This window comes from Haliotis rubra, unplaced genomic scaffold (genome assembly GCF_003918875.1).
Source record: "Haliotis rubra isolate DU_JTF1 unplaced genomic scaffold, ASM391887v1 Scf447, whole genome shotgun sequence".
NCBI lineage: Eukaryota > Metazoa > Mollusca > Gastropoda > Lepetellida > Haliotidae > Haliotis > Haliotis rubra.
In genome coordinates this window covers 197030-220869 of record NW_025767132.1, presented here as the reverse complement: position 1 = coordinate 220869, position 23840 = coordinate 197030, and the positions used below count along the sequence as shown (strand labels likewise).

General features: G+C 44.3%; 1 protein-coding gene across 1 annotated transcript in view; it reads left to right on the top strand.

Annotated features, from left to right (window-relative positions):
• Window positions 1-73: 73 nt before the first annotated feature.
• Window positions 74-23840, top strand: part of LOC124289699 (protein salvador homolog 1-like) — a 39728-nt gene continuing 15961 nt past the window's right edge. The window contains exons 1-4 of the mRNA XM_046726327.1: window positions 74-624; window positions 3765-4298; window positions 10831-11073; window positions 22292-22478. Coding sequence (XP_046582283.1) covers window positions 525-624; window positions 3765-4298; window positions 10831-11073; window positions 22292-22478 — 1064 coding nt within the window. The 5' untranslated portion in view covers window positions 74-524. The remainder of the gene's footprint in view (window positions 625-3764; window positions 4299-10830; window positions 11074-22291; window positions 22479-23840) is intronic.

The following is a 23840-nucleotide window of genomic DNA, read 5'->3' as shown; positions in this document are numbered from 1 at the left end:
TTTTACGTCATATCCGGGTACCGACCACCAAAATGATGACGTTTCAAACAGCGGCGTTTCGGTATTTCCGGTTTCTCCACCAGTGTTTACAATCTTATGTGTCTGAATCTGGCCAAATATTTTGTGCTTCGTTCGCAGTTAATAGCTACATCTGTAACAGAATGAAGGATACTATTTGTCGAAAATCAATGGAGATTTGTGCCCAAAGAATTGCACGATCCATAATTAATTAGTGGAATAGACTGCTCAAAAGTCTGCGACCTCTGGCTCGCTTTCACTGATGTGTTTTTTTCACCACTCGCTTTGTGTATTTCATTTTAGGATGCCTATGTTATTCCGACAGCTACCTAAGGGATGACAGTGACATTTTGGCATGCCTGATGAAGCATATTGTGATGCCCATATGTGATTTCTTTCATGTTGTGTTTTCATTTGACTTCTGCCTGGGAAATCAAATTTAAGAACCACAAAGGTTTATGCATTCCATTTATTTAATTATTGTTAGATTTAAATAATATATAATTATGGACAAACGAAGAGTGTTATCAAAGAAAAAGGACTCAGGCTTGAATGAGGGTATAGCAGGCAGATATGTGAAAAGAGACACTCCGCCTATTCTACGAAGTAAGCATTATATTTAATACTTTTCATAATTACATTTGACTTTGCCCCTGAAAGCCATTTCTGTATAAAAATATCATCTTGAAAAAAGATTTGTGAGATGGTAATAAGACGTTGGCATTCATTTCTAGGTCAGTGCTGTAAAACTAACAAATATTTATGATTCTAGGGAGAAAGGATGTGAAAAGAGTGGGATATGCCACATCATATCTAAAATAGGTTAGTTTAAGCTCTCCCGCATTAGCCTAACTAACAGTGCTAATGAAGCATTCAACAAAACAATGATGCGAAATGCTTTTGTAACAATCTCAACAGATAAATTATGAAATGGAATGCAAATACAGTGAGCCATTATTGTCCCGTTGTTTTGAAGACTTCCTGTTCCAAGTTATGTTGATTGCTATGATTGCATCAACTAAACGAAAAGTTATTTTGACATTTATACAAATCACCAAGAATGTAAATGCTTTCTGTAACAACAATGGAGGAATTATAACATGACTATGATAATTCAGTAAAGCTTTGGTCTATACATCTATGGGTTGAAATAGTTAAACAAAAACCTTATGAAGGTCTTAGTCTGAAATAACTGTGAGCAAAACACATGTAGTCATTGACAGTTGACTTGCTTATGGTATTAAAATTTACATACCATTATTGAAACATGTAACGATCATGCTAGTTGAAAAGTAGAAAGTGACATATTTTTACATCCTTAGTTTCTACCATATTACATTGTCAACCCATATAACAACATCCCCTGTACACGTGCACAAAAACACAGATGCACACCTAAATGCACCTGACCACCTGTTTCGTCGACATCTACCTGCATTGAGTACACAAGCAATTAACTATGACTCTTAATTAGCTAATCAAGCTACTGTTTTAGCTCTTGCTTTCAACCAGGTTCTTTCCACATGAATGATTTAATGACTAAATAGTCACAACATAAATTAATTTAATTGTCCCAATTCCAATTAATTATCTGTTATTTGTAGTATGAAGTCTTCCTGAACAGAATAACAAGTCTATCATTGAAATAGCAGATTTGACAGCCACACCACTATGATTCCAATAGTTTACTATGCCATTTCAACATAGCAAAACGTTTCCCACATTATGTCTATGCCTAAATCAGTACTTCTTGAGATGGATATGGAGAAACTATTTAGCATGTTCGATTACATATAAATATTTGTTGATAGAAAGAAGAGCAGCTGAATCCTAACCTAAGCACCTATTTCTATATCAAGATCATTCAGGACATTATTACAATATAGGTTTAATTTTGAAACAATACAAATAATGGATAGAAGCACATTCAATACAATATCTGAAAAAGTTTCTTCACTGTAGACACAATCTTCTGTGGAGAGTGGAAGTGACTGAAAGAGTATGATAAAAGTTTCAGTCTCCAATGTCAAATAGCTAACACAGTTTCAAAGTATACCATAGTCATTTCAGACTGATGAATTGCTCACTAACACAAAATCTAATAATAATTGCAACAAAATCAAATTTTGCAGTTACATGAAAACGGCAGTCCAACTCTGATGATTTGTCTCATAATTTTGGACACCCGAATAAATAAAGTTGTTTCACAAACGATCATTATTTTGTTGGCGCTCTTCGCTATTTTTTATGAGGGGAGAACCACTTGGTGGTAGAGCAGCCAGGTGTGTGAGTTGCACATGTGAAATTGAAATTTCTCTACACACGCTTATTGCTTACCTGGCTGTTCTACCAGCAAGTGGTCCCCCCTCGTAAAAAATAGTGAAGAGTGAGGTGAGGTGAGGTGAAATTGTGAGGTGTACTTGACAATATTTCGCTCATATGACGACGTGCATGCGTGTGTATGTGTATGTGCGGCTGCTTGTACTAGCCCAGACTTAAGCTGGTTTTATACTGCTAGCCCACTGAGATACGATGCCGCAGTAAAGCATGAATACCCCACTCAGACACATTATACTGACTCTGAGCCGACCAGTCCTTGTTGTACCCATTAATGCCGAACGCCAGGCAGGGACCAACAAGTACCATATTTTAACGTCTTTTGGTATGACGTCTTTAGAGTGTCGCTCGAAGGCGATTGGAGTTGATCCCGACGGCGTCATACCAAAGACGTTAAAATATGGTACTTCCCTGCCTGGCTCAGGGCATTAATGGGTACAACAAGTACCATATTTTAACGTCTTTTGGTATGACGCGGTCGGGATCTGAACCCGCAACCTTCCGCTCTCCGAGCGGACACTCTAACCACTACACCACGGAGGCGGTCAGTGAAGAGTGACAACAAAATAATGATCAAATGAAATGAAACAGACTTTAGTAGCTTATGCATAATTCTGTAAATTACTTTTTTTACAAGCTTAAGCATTAAGGTCACAACCTCATCACTGATAGACATGTTATAGTAACTTCTTTGAGTAGGATTATAGTAGACCACATCTTAGTTGGATTAGTTTGATTCCCATGCTGCTTTGTAAATTGGTATTGGCCTAATCATAATCAGAGAACTGAGACAGGTTGTTATTAATTCCCATACTTAATTCCAGACTGGTATTGACTCTATGGTGAGCCTAAAGTAGATTATTCTGATTCCCATGGTGAATTTGAAACTACTATTGGTCTTGTGGTACATCTGAAAAAGAGTATTATTACTTCCCTAATGAATTCCCAACTGGTATTGGCCTAACGATAGACCTGAGATAGATTGTTCTTAATTCCCGACTGGTATTGACCCAAATTAGACCCAAAATTTATTTTAATTCTTATATTGAAATCCCAACCACTTATGGCCTAATGGTCATAATGTTAGATATACTGAGACACATGTGACTTATCACAGACTGCCAAGAGAACTAATTAATCTTCTATGATTAAATATTCTTACTCTTGTGATTTGTGGGGTAACTTAGAGAGAGGTTTGAACATTTACATGCCAAAGCCTTGTCCACATGCACCAAATGTGTGAAGCCAATTTATAGTGTCCCCAGTTCATATTCTACAGAAATATTGTTCCAAGTGGCATCACAAGAACACTCACTTCCTCAATCATGATTTAACCTGACTAATCATGAACGTAAGATAGACTTGGCTATGTACTTTACAATGTTTCTGATGATATTTTACTGTTTCAGATTATCACACACCTGTTCGACAGGGCACAAACTTCCAGCGGCGGACGGCCAGGTCCCCCGCATCCTACATTCCTCATCAAGTTAGTGGCAATGTCATCCCCAACACCATGGCATCTCCACAGTCCCGGCTTGCTGGTCAGCCAGCCCAATATGCCCTGGTTTCCACCAGTGCCCCCGTACAGATGGACCGACAGATGTACCAGCACTACCAGCAACAACAGGCACCAAGCTCACAAGGACAAATGTCTCAGCTCAGTCAAGGGATTCAGAATATACGGATTGCCTCCCCTGCCCCTTCAAGAACTGAAACCACGCCTCAGTCCCGTGGCATTAATGTGGGGTATGCATATCCAGTGGGTGCTATGTCTAGTGCTACCAGTGCCTTGTCAAACACGGGAGGAGGACCCATCTCTATACCTCAGAGTGGTCACTATCAAAATTTACAAAATCAGCAGTTACAAAATATACAGCAGTCATTTCCTACCCATCAAGTCGAGGACCGGAACCCTAATTCACATGGGATGATTCGCGAAGGTAAATTGCTAATTCCTGTATATTAATGTCATTTGAACAGAGCAAACCGCTGTTACTGAGTCTAACTGCTTACTGTCCAATAAGCATGGTAAGCGTAGTTGGAATAAAACTAGCAAAAATGATGCTTAGTGAAAAGTGGAGTAACAATGAGACATTTTGACTCATATTTAAGATGACTATTTGTGAGGTATTGACTTTAAACTTGATAATCAGAACCATGGATTTTTAAATGTGTCGCAAACTGCTTTGTGAATTATGTCCTTTAGCCGTGCCAGGATCAACAGGAGTTTCACCAAATTGAGAAATATCCACAACTGTTTGTCTCCCACATAATGCTGCCACTGGATGAAATATGAAATATACAGAGGCATTAAACCCAGCTTACTCACTCACTTGATGATCATGGACAGAGTAATGTGGCTATAGGAAGTGTGTTATGATATTTCAGGATGTCTCAAGTAGCTATTGACGTGATGAGTAGATTCATTACATTCCCCCAGTGTAAGCATGCTAAGTGGTGCTTGACCCTGTGGTGGAGTTTGGACACCCTGTTGTGACGATTCAGGATGAAGTAGGGAAGTAATATGGATGCAGTATATGCAGGAATGCAGTAACTACACTAAGTGAAGAATGTGAAATATACAAAGTTCAGTGGTAATGATGAACACTGTAGCTATTGACCATCTGTTATTTAATAAATTCATCATAAAAAGTGATTAATATTCTTAAGTGGAATATTTTGAAATTTGTTCTGCTTTGTTTTAATGCTGAAACAAGGGTCTGGCCCTGTGGGGACTCTTGGTAAGAACTGGTCCCCAGCAACCCACATGTCATCATACCCTGAAGGTGTGGACCGTTGCTGACAATATCACTCAGAATTGAATATTTACTGGGAGTGTTAAACAAACAAAAATACAATGTGTTATGCTCATTCTTGGTGTGCCATGCTGGTTTGTTGCTGGAGTGGTGCTTGAAGTCAGGGATGTAGTGGATTCTAAACATGATAAAGTAGTTCCCTTTTGCAGGGGAATTGTGGAAACATTGTTATTTTGTTCAAGTTTTGGAAATTTTCTTTATCCTGACTCATGCTAAATGCTTGTCTCCTTCTCCTTACGAATGATAGTGGAACACTTGAAATCCCTTGAAGTTCCCTTCTAAAAGCTGGACGTAAAATCACTACTCACCCATGAGTTACCTCCCTTGCCCTTTGGCGCCCTTTTGGTCACCTGACCGGCCATGTTTTGTCACTCTCCTTCTTCGGCCTTGAGGACGGTTGTGAGAGCACCTGGGTCCCTATACGGCACATATCTTTTTCTATTTTGGACCTTACATCAAAATTATTGATGTATACGGCTTTTAGGATTGTATTCTACTATATGGTTTGAAATTTGATCTAAATTATACGTTGTTTGACAAATTTTTTCATCGTGTTTACATTTGATGAAAACTTGTGTTCGTTGTAGGTACCGACTGTCTGCGGCTGACCCACATTTATTATGTCCTGATTGCACTACTTCACTTCTTACAGAGGGGAGACTACGTCTAAGAATCAACCTTCACGAAGGCCTAGAGAAACATCTCAAGACTCCAGGAAGGACACATGATCACATCGGGATCGTTCACCTGTGCGCAGTTCGTCATACAGATCTTCACACAGAGACTCACGTTGTCGTGGATCGTCAGAGCGGGAGATGTCTAAATCAGAGGAAGAAGGTGAAGTCATATTCTCCGATACGGAAGTAACCTCATTGATTGCTAATGGCCTGGACCTAGCATCACCTTCCAAGGACACAGATGAAGCATTTACATACAAGATGTCCAACGATGATTTCGACACACTCACCTTTCCACCTATCGACCCGATCTCCCAAGTACTGGACAGCCTCAGCTCAGCCTTTGATAAGGCTACCAAGTTCCAGAACCAGCATTTCCCGACGTTCAACGCCAGGAAATTCCCCTTACATGACATGGAACCCTTCCTGAAGGCACCAGAGATTGATGAGGACTACAAGATCATCAACAACTCCCGCTATAGGAATTACAAGATAGACGACAAGAAGTTAGCACAACTGGATACGACTACTAGACGTACCTTCTTCAGACTAGCCAGATCTAGGGCAATCAATGAAGCACTCATCTCGAAGTTCAAGAACTCCACTGACGAAGATGACCGGATGATATATTCTGCCCTTCAGACTCAGAAAAAGGACCACCAATTTATGTAGGACCATCTGGGCCTGACTCTACTGAGGAGACAAAGATTATTGTCATCGTGCACCTGGAGTGAGCGGTTCACCAAGTCCTTATACAGAGCCCTATGGTCAGCATCATCCATCTTCGGAGGAGGGATTGAAGAAGTCGCCAAAGAGGTTACACACAAATCAAGGGAGGTCATGATGATGAAGTCCGTAGATACCTTGGCAAATGTGATTCGCCAGACGTCCCAGCGCTACTCCAACAAATCCAAGATTGCAGGATTCCATAGAGCCAGAGAAAAGAAGTATTCTAGCTCAAGAGGAGGAAGAGGTTCTTTTTGTCGCCCAACCAGAGTCCCCAGAAGTAACCCCGGAAGAGGCCGGGGTGCCAGGGGAACAGGTTTGGAACGACTGGAGTCTTCCATCCCCAGCCGTTCCTGTACAACCTTAGACAGTGGGTGGACGTCTTCAACGGTACTGGGAGAATTGGGGAATACTACAGGACGACTACGTATCCCAGATACTATGCAGAGTGTACAAGATACAGTTGGAAGCCACCCAGCCGCTTACAAGCAACCCGATGGCCTTCAGATACACAGCCGACCAGACAGAGAAACTGGACGACACAATCAAGACTCTACTCGACAAAGATGCAGTAGAAGAGATAAAACAAGATCTCATCAGGCCCGGTTTTTACTCCCCAATTTTCCTGTTTCCGAAGAAGAATTCCAAGGAGAAGTTTCGCCTCATCTACAACATGAGGAAGTTCAACCAGGAGTACCTTCGCAGACCAGCAAAATTCAAGATGATACATCTTCCTCAGCTCCGACATCTCGTTCGTCCATCAGACTACCTTGCCAGCAAAAATCTACAAGATGCGTATCTACACATCCCGATACATCCAGACTCAAGGAAATACCTAAGATTCCTTTTCAAGGGACATCACTTCCAGTGGAAGGTTCTACCGTTTTGAATATTGTCGGCCCCCTGGTTGTTTACTCGAGTGACCAAGCCCATGCTCACATATCTACATCATCGAGGTCTACGCAGTGCGTTTTACCTGGACGACGGAATTCAAGTTCATCAAGATCCCAGTCAACTCAGACTGCAACTAGACTTCACCATCAAACTTCTCACTCAGTTAGGATGGCTGGTAAATCTCCTCAAGTCGGAACTGGAGCCGAAACAGGATCTTCAATTTCTAGGAATACTACTCATCACGCCTGTGAATAGCATAGTCGTCCCAGAGGATCATTGGGTCAAGATACAACATTCGATATCTCAAGCAATGCTCTCTCCGTTGACACTATGTGCTTGGCAAAGCATGCTCGGTCTACTCACCTCAGCTCAAGACATGACTCGCAGAGCGAGACTACAACTGCGCCCACTACAAATATTTGTGAACGCCCATCTCGACAGTCTGGATCCGCTGATTCTACTGGACAGCCTGAAACCATATCTCCTATGGTGGACTCGGAAGTCGAATGTTTGCGGAGGAACCTTTTTGTCAGAGCCGTTTGCAACACTCATCTCTATGTAGATGCATCGCTTCAAGGATGGGGTGCCCACCTCGACAACGAAGTAGCAGCATGGAAGTGGTCGAGTCAGGATCAGAGTCTGCACATCAACCTGTTGGAGATGAAAGCAGTGATCAACGCTTTACAACACTGGTCCAGCGTACTAAAGAACGCAAGGCTCATGGTCCACACAGACAACTCCACAGTAGCTTTCTACATCAACAAACAAGGATCAACAAGATCAACAAGTCTGCTACAACTCAGCTTTCTCCTGTTCAGCATCGTCGACGACCTGAACATCTACATGAAGGCATGCCACATTCCAGGAGCAAAGAATGTCATAGCAGATGCCCTATCTCGTCCACTTCAACCATCCCCGACAGAGTGGATGTTACACCCAGAAGCGTTCCTGTTCGTCATACGGACAACAGGATCTCCACTGTTAGACTTGTTTGCAACAAAGTTCAACAAGCAACTACCAACATTCGTCTCTCCGATTCTGGATCCTCAGGCATGGGCAACAGACGCTTTAAGCATTTCATCGGAAGGACTAAACACTTATGCATTTCCACCTCCAGCACTACTACCACAAGTAATACAGAAAATCAAGCAGACGACAATGCTGCAACTGATTTTGGTCGCACCCTATTGGCCAGCGAGGGTATGGTTTCCGTCATCATACAAGAACTCGGAAGTCCAACCCTGAAACTACCAGAGTGGTCAAACCTGCTTGTCCATCCACACACCAAGCAAGCTCATGGGAATCCGGCATTGCTCCAGCTACACACGTGGAGCGTATTAAAGCTTGCCTGAAGACTAGAGGGTACTCCGCCAGAGCAGCGAAAGCAGTAACACTAGCTCTACGCAGATCAACTTGCAACTTGTACAACGACAAGTGGCAGAGATTTGAACAGTATGTAACGAGGAAAGGCTTTACAGCGGTAAAAGCAACCCATCCTCAAGTGGCGGAATACCTGTGTCATCTGCGACAGACGAGACACTTAAAAGGTTCAACACTCTCAATGTACATGGCTGCTCTCAGCACAGTTATCACCATGAAGACGGTCGTCAAGCTGACCAAGTACCAGAGATACTGGCACTACTACGCTCATTCAAGTTGGAAGACCAACAAAAGAAATTCAAGGCTCCTGCCTGGGATCTCAACATAGTTCTACAACATCTCACCAGTGATGCCTACGAGCCTCTACAACGGACATCCTTTGAACTACTGACTCAGAAAACGCTGTTCCTAATCACCCTAGCAACCGCAGCACGGATGTCAGATATACATGCTCTGGACTTTGAACGAACACGATTTGAATCAAGACATCGTGACATCGTACATCTAGGACTGAGATGGGATTTTATTGCCATGAACCAACTGCCCGGCCAGCCTGACAGACAGTTCCACATCCCAGCACTCTCTACAGTCCTTGGGCCACAGGATACACAGGATATATCCTTAAGCCCTGTCAGAGCACTAAAAGTCTACCTACAAAGGACAAAAACAAGGAGATGAAAATTCAAGCGCCTATTCATCCCCTTATCTACTGAGATGCCCACAAAAGTTTCACGGACAACGATATCGATATGGATGAGAGCCGTATTACTAAGGGCCTACAAAGCAGCAGGACTTGAACCTCCACGAGCCTCCAATCCCCACGAAGTCAGAGCCCTGGCGTCTACACTTGCTCTGCTTGGAAACTGCTCGATGACAACAATAATGGAGGGCTGCTTTTGGAAAAAAATCGGACACGGTGTTTGCCAACCACTACCTCAGGGACATTGCCACCGAAGATGTCTCAGGCATTCACCAGTTTGGGCCACTTGTTGTAGCACAACAACTAACGGTTCCACAAAGGCGCTGAGAAAAATCTCACCCTTTTATCACGTGACTTGTGCACACATTTAGGACAGGCTAGCATGAGTGATAGACCCTGTACTTGTATAGGACATACTCGTACATGAAGAAGGGTCGCATCTCCACTTGATGCGCGCATCAAGAGATGGAGTTGCAATAGATAACTAATGGAACATAAGTATATCTAAAATCCACACGAAAATGTCAGAAGTTTCGGAAGAAATCTGACAAGTTGTGGTTCCCCCCCAGACTTATCAGAGGAAGTTGAAAAAAACAGACTCATCAGCAGTGCCGTCATAAATTCCCATGGCGGGTAATACAGGACGTAAATCAACAGCCAGAGAATCCAGAAGTGGCCTGACCCATCACTGATTCCGACGGATTCTGCAAGCATTTAGCATGAGTCAGGATAAGGACAAATATGTAATTTTCTGACTAAAATTGATATTTTATACTTATCCTGACTCATGAGGTCAGCCCTCCCAACCTTCCCTCTTATGGCACGCTGGATTTCCCTGTAAATCCGGGTGTCGGGCATACATATGGAGAGAGTGACAAAACATGGCCGGTCAGGTGACCAAAAGGGCCAAAGGGGCAAGGGAGGTAACTCGTGGGTGAGTGATGATTTTACGTCTGCTTTTTAGAAGGGAACTTCAAGGGATTTCAAGTGTTCCTCTATCATTCGCAAGGAAAAGGAGACGAGCAATTAGCATGAGTCAGGATAAGTATAAAATATCAATTTTAGTCAGAAAATTACATTTTTGTGTAACATTGCTTCAGCATTTAAAAAAATCAGTGTAAATTAAGCATTGCACATGTCAAAGCCTCATATTCTTTATTGGTCCTGTTATTAGTATACAAGACACCTCTACAAAGTTATGGTTTTAGTTTTGACCATATTTACATTGAAGATTATTTAGATATGTTCATAATAAAATCCTCCGAATTTGTTTTGTCAGATGATAGCCAGGAACCTGTGACTACAGCTGCAGCACACTATGGCTTCAGCAACTACAACAACAGCGGCGAATACTTTAACCTACAGTATGATGACAATTATCAGATCCAGCAGTACCACCAGGAGATCCGTAACCACTATGCTCAGCAGAACCCTGCCAACCAGCAACCTGTCCCAACCAGCATGTACTCCCATGTGGAACACATAACCACACAAGAAGTTCATTCCACAACATCATCATCAAGTGAGTCCTGTCATAGTTAGTGTCAATTTGTGTTGTGTAAGGATTGGGAAAAGCTACTTATGACATATACAAATACACTGAAGATCCCATTTTTATTCAGAAAATGCTCTTTGGGGATGTGAGTAGTAGTATCCTCAGGTATCCAAAGTTTTTTAGCATAAGTGTTACCCATCTTGTGAAAGAAATGAAAGTGAAACCAACCATGTGCAGGATCTATCACTTAGTTATTCTTGAATCTGATGGCTTCATGTATTTTTTATCTCCCGCAACGCGTTTTGCGGGGGGTATTAAAATGGACTCCATCCATGCATGCGTCCATACGTGCAAATTTTTAAACTTATCCTATCTCACGACTTGCACCTCTCTCTCTTCATTCGACCATGAGTGGAAACGAATTAAAACTTTGCTCCAAGGCCTACCTTGCCCCTCTCCCGTGCTGTGCGTGCCTTCTGTGTCAGTCGTGCTCACTAGTCCATGACAGCACGAGGCATGCACAGTCCTCACCCACGTGATCACCTCACATACTCATTCTCTTTCTTGTCGCTCCACTGAGTGGACGTGAAAATTTTTTCCTCTGAGATTTGCTCAATGGTTAAGCCTGTTCAGGCCAGTAAACGGATGTTTTGCGCCCGTTGTAATAAAGTATTTTCAGCATGGGACCCACACACATCGTGTGTTGATTATGTGGGTGTTTGTGACTGGGACACTGCGCTGTCGAAGTGTTCAGGTCTGTCTAATGAGGCGTTTAAATTTTACAAGCGTGCTTGTGCCAGGCGTTTGGCAGATAGGGCTAGGACTAATTCTGCGGGGTCTGGTCCATCTCCGCTAAGAAACAATGCTTAGATCGCCCCACCCTCACTGCTCACCGTTCTCAATCGCCCGTCTCTCCTGGCGAAGATTTTATGGAGGCTTAAATTCGGATTGCTATTTATCTGAGAACGTTAGAAGGCTTTTAGGGGAGCTTCCCTCACCCAGTTTAAGTTCTCATGAGCGTACCAGGGTGGTAATGACCGATATTTCTTCTACGCCAGACCTGCGATCTACATTATCTCGTAGGTCTGCTTTTTCCGGAACGATCACAGACTTCGAGAACTTCTAAGCATTCATCGTTGAAGCGGGGATCGGCGAGGTTGGAACGTACCCGCTCTCCTATTTCCACGGCTGGGAGGAGTCGTTCTAGGTCTCGTTCACTTTCCCGAGCCGGCTCACCCCGCCGAACCGGCTCACATGGCCGAACAGGCTCACACAGCCGAGCCGGCTCACCATGCCGAACCGGCTCACACAGCCGAGCCGGCTCACACAGCTGAACCAGCTCACCATGCCGAACCGGCTCACACAGCCGAACCGGCTCACCCTGCCGAACCGGCTCACACGGCCGAGCCGGCTCACCAGTACATCTTCGAATGGGTTCACCTGACCAAACTGATTCACGTAATCAAATGGGTTCACCTGACCGAACTGATTCATGTACTCGAAGGGGTTCACCAGGACGAACGGGTTCACATTCCCGACTCAGTTCACCTCAACATAGGTTTCAGTTCGACACACCATCAGCGGTTTGATTCCCGTAGTCATTCAGTCTCGCCTGGTCGAGGTGGTTGGCCATTTCGATCCGGTTCACCTAGCCGTAAGGTGTGTTTTCGTCAGAGTGATTCTCGAAGTCGGTCTCATTCACTTTAGGTGAATCAGGATATCCGTCTTGTCAGTCTAGACTCAGTAGCGTAATTTTGCGCACACTGTAACAATATTTACTTCCTCGGATCCCCAATCGTCATGTTCCTGGAGCAAAGCGTTGTCGGAATGTGCTCCCTTATTAAGGGCGTTTTTAGAGCATGTAGACATACTTGCTCCCGATGGCTGGCAGACAGAGCTCGTTACACTTCAACAGTTGATCACCCGACAAACCCCTGTTTTAGCGACCGGTATTAACTGCTGGTTAGATCCGCAGTTTCCCATGTCGGACGGTGATAATTTTATGGAGCATCATTAGATGTCTTCGTGGGTTCCGCCTCATCAAAGCGCTCTGTGTTGCCAGTTGACTCACACATCCGATCTACGCCGTCAAATCGCCGAACCGATTAAGCCACACGAATCGGTTAAGCCATATACTGAATGGATTCACCAGACCGAACTGTTTAGCCATACCGAATGGATTCACCACACCCAATCAGTTAAGCCATGCGAAGGATTCACCACACCCAATCGGTTAAGCCATGCCGAATGGATTCACCACACCTAATCGGCTCGCCATACCGAAGGATTCACCACACCAATCGGTTAAGCCATACCGAATGGATTCACCACACCCAATCAGCTCGCTATACCGAATGGTTTCACCAGACCGTACCATCAAATTGCCGAACCGGTTCACCACGCCCGAATCGGTTAAGCCATACCAAATGGATTCACCAGACCAAACCGATTCACCACGAATCGGTTAAGCCATACTACCGAATGGATTCACCAGACCGAACCGTTTAAGCCACGCCATATGTGAATCACGACATTGACTCAGTTTGCCATAATATTAAGACTGTTTCTTATCGCCGAAACAGTTCACATCGTCGATTCAATTCACAGCAACGAAACGATTCACCTCGGCCGGAACATTTCACCTCGCCTCACTGGTTCATCTGAGCGTTCTAGATCTCTCCATCAGCTGAGATCATTTAACCGGTTCGGATTACCGAACCGATCCAGATCAGTCACGATTCAGATCACATCGCGTCAACTTTCCGGCTCACCACACTGAACTGATTTACCAGCCGGCTCGTATCGTTTCACCAGGTCAAAAGCTCCCTATCGTCGAACCAGTTCACCTGGCCGTTCAAGATCAATGTACAGAGGTAGTAGCTATGTGCTTCACCATGCCGATTTGATTTACATGTGTTGTTAGTACCGCAGTCATCTAGAGATATCACGCTCGGCACTTGACAGCCTGGCGATCCCAGTTCTCAAGAGTCCTCCGTGACCGGAGCTCATCTCATTCAGATTTAATCTACCATCCGATCTTCACTTTTGATGAATGATTCGGTTCAGCGATTCTACCCTTCCGGTGTAGATATCAGTTCTGCAACCACCGATATGGCATAACTAGATACGGCTTGCGAGCCAGGAATACTCTCTGACGGCTCCGATGAGTCTTGTTACTACAGACTACTTTCGTAACAAGCGTTTGTGTATCCCTTGGTGCAATTGTTGCAGGCGGCTCGTCATCTTCAGCTCCCTTTGTTTTACATGATAAGCAAGTTTCTGGACAGATAACAAATGGATGAAGTTCTTGCGCATGGTACCGGCAATGTTTTGTCAAATAGCCAGCATAGCTCAGCCGAATTTATGGGTTGCGACTTCGCCCGGTTAACCAAAGACCATGTTGTCCGTATTTTTGTCACTTTCGTTATGTAGCGTTTGCAAATGGCGGACTACTGTTTGTTTACGGAATTTTGATGATTAGAGTGACTATGAAGTGCCCTTGCAGAATTCTCTTGGTCCCATGAATCGGATACCAAGTCCAGCCTATAAATGCAAGTAACAACGAACACTGCCATTCCCGATAAGAGTGACTGTGTCGGATTTTGACAGCCAGTCGAGAGACTGCTTATTGAGGGTGACGGACAGAAACACCCGTGAGCGGTTTGCCTAGTCAAGCACCGAGTTCAGAGGTCACTGCATTATGCAAGGATTGTCACCAGGCAGCGATCTACTACCTATATCACTCCACCTGGCGCACCATTATTTTGTTCGGCCAAAAGAAACGTTCCTGAGGTCACCGATCCTCACAATTTCTACAATTAATGTGAGCGTTCCTGTAGATTGACTGACAATCTCCATCGCGCCGAACATACTACATTGAGCACTCCGTCAGAACTGGCGTAGTTGCTTTCGACTTATTGAACGTTCTTATATCAGGAGATATCTTTTGTCAGAGGCAAGAGTGGTTAGACCTCTCATTTCCCTCGACCTCGCGATGGCGTGGGGTAGCCTAGTGGTTAAAGCGTTGACTCGTCACGCCCAAGACCCGGTTCGATCCCCACATGGGCACAATGTGTTAAGCCCATTTCTGGTGCCCCAGCCGTGATTTTGCTGGATTATTGCTAAAGGCGATGTAAAACTAAACTCAGTCAGTCAGTCAGTCCCTCGACCTGTGAGGCGCCTACCTTCACATCGGATACATCCAGACTATTGGAAGTATCTTCGATTTACTTTTATGGGCGTCGTTGATACCAATGGAGGATCCTGCTGTATGGGCATATCGCGGCCCGTGGGTTTTACTCAGATACCCATTCTGTTAACCAGCTACCTGCATTGTCGGCGTGACAATTGACAACAATATCGGCGACTGTGTTCAAGCCCAGCAGGATCCAGTCGTCCTTCCTTTCCACAGACAGTTCATCAACAAGTTGCTCCGCGAATTAGGGATGGCTGCTAAATTCGAGCAATCAGGGGTAACACCGACCCGCTGTTTCTTCTTATTGGGACAATATTCAACCGCCAGGTCATGATGTTTGTGCCCCAGGAGAGGTGGGACAAGATTCAGTGCAGCGCACCACTAGTGTTGGTCCAACCCACACCTTCTTGCCAGTGGCAGAAGTTACTAGGGTGGTTGGAGTCGGCACAAGTGCTGACTGACAGGGGCCAGCTGCAGCTTGCCCTCTTCAGATGGTTCTGTGCCCATACATCGGGGGCGACAACCCAGGGGAGTTGATTAGTCTTCCGCACAACTACATTCAGTCTTTTTGTTGGTGGCTCAACAAATGGAATGTTTGTGTTGGAGTCTCTAGGGTGCCCTTCATACCGACTCAACACCTATTCGTTGGCACATCTTGCAAGCTGGAGCTCACTTTCTCCATCAAGTGGCCTAGCAGTGGTCATCAGGAGAAAGGGCCCTTCATCTAGCAAATTGGAATTCAGCATTGTCATTATAAGCCTGTTAGGCACTTTCGGGACAACCATCAGCTTCAAGCGCCAGATGATCACCAGTTCGCGATCGTTTCTGCTTTGTGTACAATCTGAATAAAATTCTGAATTTTATTTCTGATTTGTGTCTTCGATTCTTCTGGGACTTGTGAGCTTCGATTCAATTACCCTTTCACTCTCCTCGGGCGGTGTCTGTGGGGTTATTAATCGAAGCAGGGGCTGGCCGATACTGGTCGTCAGACCTTGGAAATCGTGGTAATGCGACTGTTTACACTTTCGCTAAGCTCGCGTCCTTTCACTTTCATGAAGGTAGTGACTGAACACCACATTGCTCGGGAATCCCGGTCCCTGGAGCACTTGTGTTTAGTAAGTCAATGGAGTTCGAACTGACCATTGCAGGTCTCCGGCTTTTGAGGCGGCTGGAGGGTCGCCACCTCACTTACTGTCATCTGCTCCGCGGATTAATTACGTCAGTAAAGTGAGTCATTCCCCGTGTTACGCCTTAGTAGCGTTACCTGTAAAGCATCGCCAAAGCGCCGCCGTCTGCGTGAGAGACTGTTTATACCCTTGTCTACTGCTTCCAAGGTGGAAGTCTCTGCTGCAACACTCTCATATTGGCTCACGAGCTACAATACTCACGAGCCTACACTTTTGCGGTTTGCCACCACCTCGGCAGTCAACCCTCATGAAACCAAGTCATTGGCTTCTACTATGGCGTTGCATAGCAGCTGCTGGATTAACTGCCATAATGGAGGGTTGTTTTGGCGATCTGACACAGTATTTTAGATCTCATTACCTCAGAGATGTGTCGGTGGCCGGATATTCAAGGCCTTCATCAGTTTGGACCACTCGTCCTTGCCCAGCAGTTATCAGCGGCACAACATCGCAGATAATGAACTTCCTTGTGCTCCGATGCTATATGGATCCCACTGTGCAGTTGATCCCAAGTTAGCATATCGTTTCTGCTTGTGTACAATCTGAATAAATCTGAAAAACTTTTTCTGATTTCGTCTTCGGGATTTAGATTTCTCCTCTCATTTGTTTGAGACTACAGAGAATTAGCCACCTCGATTACTGTCCTCTGCTCCACGGACTAATTAAGTCAGTGAAGTGAGTCCTTCGAAGTGTTACACCGTGGCGTTCATGCTCCTAAGTGCCTATACACATCTATGTGATCTTATTGTGGTAAGTAATGGAAGTCATAAGATGATGTTGTGGTACTGAGCGTTAAAATTGTGAGTTTTACCGATTCAATTTCTCTTTCACCCTCCTCGGGCGGTGTCTGTGGGGGTTGTTTGAAGCAGGGGCTGGCCCGATACTAGTCGTTAGACTTTTATTCGAGGGGTACCTTGGAAATCGTGGCGATGCGACTGATTACACTTTCGTTAAGCTCGTCCTTTCACTTTGTGAAGGTAGTGACTGAACACCACATTGCTCGGGAATCCGGTCCCTGGGACAATTGTACTTAGTAAGTCAATGGGTTCGAACTAACCCTCGCGCGTAGTAACTTGGTAGTTATTGGCCTACCTTGTAGTTGCTTCCCTACGGTTGTTTGGGCATAACACTTAGCTGTTATCGCTTGAATTTGGGTAATCTATGACCCACCTTCCTACCGTGGGATAAGTGCAAGTTGTGAGATAGGATAAGTTTAAAAATTTGAAAATTTTAACTATAAATTGTATATTATATACTTATCCTATCTCGCGCGATAAAGTCCCTCCCTACCTCCCCACTACATAGATTACCACCGTTCGGTTTTGTCCTTTTATGGCTCCAAGATCGAGAATGAGTATGTGAGGTGATCACGTGGGTGAGGACTGCGCATGCCTCATGCTGTCATGGACTAGTGAGCACGACTGACACAGAAGGCACGCATTGCACGGGAGAGAGGGGCAAGGTAGGCCTTGGAGCAAAGTTTTAATTCGTTTCCACTCATGGTCGAATGAAGAGAGAGAGGTGCAAGTCGTGAGATAGGATAAGTATATAAATATACAATTTATAGTTAAAATTTTCAAATTTGTCTTTTCTTGAGCAGAACTTTAAAACCGTTCAATATTTCTTCACCAAACTTGGTACATAGATAGGTCTGGTGGTGAACTGGTGCCTTTTGATAGTTTGGGATTTCTGAATAAACGATATTTTGTGTTTCCATGGCAACAAGTTTGACTTCGACTGAAATTGGTGTTGTGCCCTTTACCGGAGCAGAACTTAAAAAACGTTTAATGTTTCTTCACCAAAGCTGGCACATAGATAGGTCTGGTGGATTTCTGAATTAAATAAGTTTTTGGACTTATCCTATCTCACAACTTGCACCTCTCTTCTTGCTTCGACACTCGACTAGAACGACTGTAAAACTTTCTCCTTAGGCCCCTCTTGTCCCATCGCCCGTTCACTCCATGCTGCTGCTCCCAGCTGGGCAACTTACCAAACCCCCAACTGGAACATGCAGCATGCTCTACTACGTACCCATGTGACTATCTCTGAACAATCATTCTCTTTCTTGTTGCACGACAGTGTGGACGTGCTGTATTATAAGGGACATTTTTTCACCCTAACATCATGGGGAAACAGATAATCAGTCAAGAGAAAGGAAGTTTTGTGCGCAATGCAAGACAATTTCTGGTTCCTCGATCCTCATTCGTCTTGCAGTGACTGTATCGGACAGTGTGACTGGGGTAAACGATGTGTCAAGTGCAATTCACTTGAAGATGATGATTTTAAGGCCAACCATCTTGTCTATTCACAGAGTTTCACTGATAGAGACAGGGAAACCACAGAATCCAATTCCATTACCGCCAAGCGTATCAAGATCCAACGAGATCCACTAGAGAGCGGAGTTGTTAGACAAGGAGGATTTTATGAACGCATCCTCAGATTCCTTACTATCTGGGGACGTTAGCCACCTATCTGGGGATCGTCACCTCCTTCACGTCGTCCAGTTCACTTTAGGGTTAGTGATTGACAATTTAACGCTGCCTGATGCATCGACTGCATTTTCATCATCCAGATCACCATTTCAGATCACCTTGTCCAGCACATAGCGATTCACACCTTGTCCAGCCGGATCACCACCCCAATCTATATCGCCAACTTCGATCCGGATTACCTGAGCGTTCCAGCTTACCACTTCTGTCCAGATCACCAGGTCGCTCTCACATCACCGAACCGTTCCAGATCACAATCCTGATCCAGATCAATACGCCAATCCAGATAATCGGATGGATCCAGATCACGTTTGCGATTCAGCTCACCACTTCAACTTAGATCACGGTATGATCCAGTTCACCGAACCAGACAGAAATACCGAACCCCGAACCAGCTCACCCCACCAAATGGGCTCACCCCACCAAATCGGCTCTCACCACCGAACCGGATCACATGACTGAACCGGATCACATGGCCATACCGGATCACGTGACCAAACTGGATCACGGGGCCGAACCGGCTCACGTAGTCAAACCGGATGACACAGACGATCAGGATCACACTCTCGAACTGCATCACAGTACCAGTCCAGATCACCAGACCGATCCAGATCATCGAACCAACCACATCACTGAACTGATGCCGGTCACAGAACTGTACCAGATTGCAGATCTGCCAGCATTCGCCAATCCGCCAGCGTTCGCCGAACCATGCATTCCTCGGACCTTGCCTACCAACTCTCCTTATTCACCAAATCAGTTCGATTTGGTGATTCCTCTCTGTCACATTGTGTTACTTCCAACACGGCGCATCTGCAGAACGCTTCTTGAGGTTCGGCAAATCTGTACCCACGCAGACGTTCGGACAACAGCTGCCTTTGAGATGCAGGAATAGTTTTGGTTGATTCGACACACATGATCACTTGGTTCACTGACCACCTACAGCTGTCTAGAGCAAGATACCAGATGATCTACTTACTACATTCAACATGAAGGATCGGCACTTGTCAACACTGGTTTTACATCCTCATCGAGGATTATGAACTTGCATCTAGATACGGTCAGTTTTACCGAACTATACCAGCTTTCAACACGATGTTCATATTCAGGGCATTTGTGATACGCTGAATTCCTCACCATGGAGTGACATGCTATAAGCATGACAATCTGACTTGGTTCTCCGGATTACCCTAGGGCATGTGAGGCGCTAGAAGATTTTAGTCACATGACTTATCCCACCTGGTGCCCTTTTTCTACTAGTTGAACAGAGGTAGTAGCTATGTTAGTAGCGCAGACATCTAGATTACTTGATGATCCTGCGAGCCTACACCTTTGCCAGGGTTGCCTCCTTTAGCCACCTCCAATCCTCATGAGACTCGGGCACTAGCCTCAGCGATGGCCCTCCACAGCAACTGCTCGTTGACCGCTATCATGGAAAGTTGCTTCTGGGGTTCTGATACAGTTTCCTCTTTACATTACCTGTCTGTCACGTATGTCCTGGGACTACACTAGTTCAGACTGGCTAAGCAGCTTACATCGGCCAACCAACGCAGTTTAGGGACGGTTCCGCTTGCGTGTTACTGCTTCCTTTTATACGTAACAGAAGTTGAACTGGATCTCAATCTTTTGTTCTCATCTTATGGGTTGAAGAACTATTTCACTTGGCTTCCATACCAAGGCATCGGAATACAGCCACTAAGCGTGGCCCTACGGACCTGAGGCACAATCAGAATGACGATGCAGAAGTGTTCGACATTCACGCTTACTGTCCTCTACACGGAGCAATTACGTCAGTGAAGTGTGACACTCCTGAATTCCAGTGGCTTTTATTGCTTTCTGCCTCTTAAAGTTGCCAGGGCACATCCTTTGACTAGGCTTATGCAAAAGAGTGAGGGTCAGTTTGATGCTGTCCCGGAACTGAACGTTAAAACTTGGAGTTGCTAAGTTGTGCTTCTCTTTCACCCGCCTCGGTTGGTTTCAGGGGTACCATTCTCGAAGCAGTGGCTGGCCCAATTCTAATCACAAGACTTTAATTACAGGGGTACCTTGTAAATTGTGGCTCGGCCTACGCCAGTGCACAGGTGATGGGACAAGAGAGGCCTAAGGAGAAAGTTTTACAGTCGTTCCACTCTAATGTCAAAGCAAGAAGAGAGGTGCAAGTCGTTAGATAGGATAAGTATATAAATATACAATTTTTATTAAAATTTTCAAGTTTTTGCATTTCCATGGCAACAAGATTTGCTTTGACTGAAATTGGTGTTGGTGCTCTTTTCCAGAGCAAACCTTTCAATACTCTCTTTCCACTTTGTGGGTATCCAAGACCCTAATGACAAATCAACCTTACCACTATATTTCCAGTATCAACATTACTGATGTACATCAAAGTGTACCTTTGACATAGTCATAACTAGTTGACATATTCATGTAGAGGATTTTACCATTGCAGGGTATATTGATTACTTTGCCTTCTTGTTAATGTCTATAATGCAAAAGGGTATTGATATTACTGATTAATCTAAAATGATCTTCTTCCAAATGTTCATGAGATATTCATTTGGGACATGTCATGAAAATGTCAAGGTCACAAGATAGAGTAGCCACAAACTATTTTCTTAGTTTTTCTTTCCTCAAAAGGTATTAATACATTTTGATGAAACATGTACCTTCTCTAGGACAGGGCTGTCTTTGGAAAATGTTTCTGTCAAGATTAGATATAGCTCAAGGTCAGCAGACAAGTTTTGTAAACTGTGGTAATGTCATTGTCAGTTTCTGCAGCAGCATTACCTTGACAGTTTGAAGTTGCATATGACCTTGCAGATCCTACCACATACACTCTTATTGCCATGGAACAAAGGTGGCTCAGTTGTCTAATGCAATATAGGTCATGCAGAGCTGTGTCCCCTAAACATGACTGAGACCTGTCATGTCGGAATACCAATCCTGGCTATCCTTATGTGGTTAGGTTTGTCAGTGTTGTTAGGTAAGGTTCACCAAAGAGGTATACATCAAAGGCCTGCACCACTACAAGCTCTCTTCCCACATTAACCTGCTGTTAAAGCATAAAATCATAGCACAAAGTTTGTTTAACAAGACTTATATCAAATGTGAAAACAAGATTTTGTCATTATATCATTCCTTAAACAAAGCAGTATTCATGTAGTCACAGATGGTAAGTATTGCAATGAACTTTCTTTGTGATAGTTAAGTTTTAGTTATTACCATTCCAAATTCAAATATGTCCAATGTCATGTTCAGTGATTATCATGGAGGACTTTAACATTCTCAATCTATCTGAGAGTCAGAAACACATTTTCCATTCTTTAAATGTTTGATTGACGTTAAGTCACAGTTATCAGTGAATACTTGAATGTCTTCAGCTGGATATGGTTCAGAGGAGATGCCCCTGCCAGTCGGCTGGTCAGAAGACTGGACAGTGAGGGGGCTCAAGTTTTACATTGACCACAACACTCAGACCACCCACTGGAGCCATCCCTTAGAGAAGGAAAACCTCCCATCAGGATGGGAGAGGATAGAGTCCAAAGAATATGGCATCTTCTATGTCAAGTAAGTTCAAATCTGTCTATGTGTGTAATGTATGTGAGAATTAAGGGTGAGGTGGAGGTGTTCCTCTTCATCCCAAGAAAGTACATTCACAACTCCTCTACCTGCCTTAGACATGTTAGAGTTGGACCAATACCAGATCCTCTTTCTGTATTTAAGAACATACAAATGCAACAAACTAATATAGGAATATATACTGAACAGCACAAACAACACATTTGTTAACTTATACTATCTCACATCTTGTACTCACATTTTGTACTTTTGCTGATGCTTAGTTTGTGGGAGTCAACATGGGGAAAGAAGATAAAACATCCAGGAAAAGAAGAGTTTGTGGCAAATATAGAAAGAACTTTTCTAGCTCGGATCCGCACACCTCGTGTATAGATTGTACCGGACTATGCGCATGGACTACTAGGTTACTGTGTCAACCTTAAGGACGACGATTTTGCCAACTAATGGAAGGTTAGCACAAGATGTTTGGTTGACAGGCATAGGAAAAAATCTGAAGAATCGGGTCCTACGGCGTCCAGGAGGACCCAGAAGGACTTTCCGGTAAAAAAATCCCAGAGTTGCTGTTTACACTCCTGAACACGACTTCCTGGACACACCCTCAGATTCCTATCTGAGTGAGAACCTTCTGCGACTTTTCAACTGTCGGACACCGCCAGTAGCCTACCATACACCAGACCGTTGGTTGTTTCAAGAGTGGTGGTTGTTCACCAATCACACAACCACTCATGATTCAGCAAACTCTACAGACATCACCAAAAGATCAGCAATCCATCGAGAGTTGGCAATCCCTTGCACAGCGTCCATCTCTCTTGGATTGGCGATCCTCCCGGAGTTCTCTAGACGATCGGTGACTCTATCGATATCAGCGAGTTCTACGTTCTCCGGTCAACCTGCATTGATGATCACAGTCCAATCTTCGGCTGCACCACAGACCAGCGATTATGAAATTTCATCAGAGAACAGAGCATTCACCGAAACACACTCTATGATCCCTCTTGATTCAGACACTGCAACTCAGTCCTGAGGTTTGCTGAACCTGTCCACTTTGGTGGTGCTTTTCATTCTTTCGACTGACTGACTGAGTATGGTTTTTACACGGTTTTTAGCAATATTCCATCAATATCACGGCGGGGGACACCAGAAATGGGCTTCACAAATTGTACCCATGTGGGGAATCAAACCCGGGCCTTTGGCGTGACGGGCGAACGCTTTAACCACTAGGCTACCCCACCGCCCCTCATTCTTTCGATACTACTAGACTGTTGCAGCCAAACTTACCATTTTCTTGGGACCATTCCCGTGATACTCAAGCTCAATCCAACATGGACTTCGATATGATGGTGTGAGCCA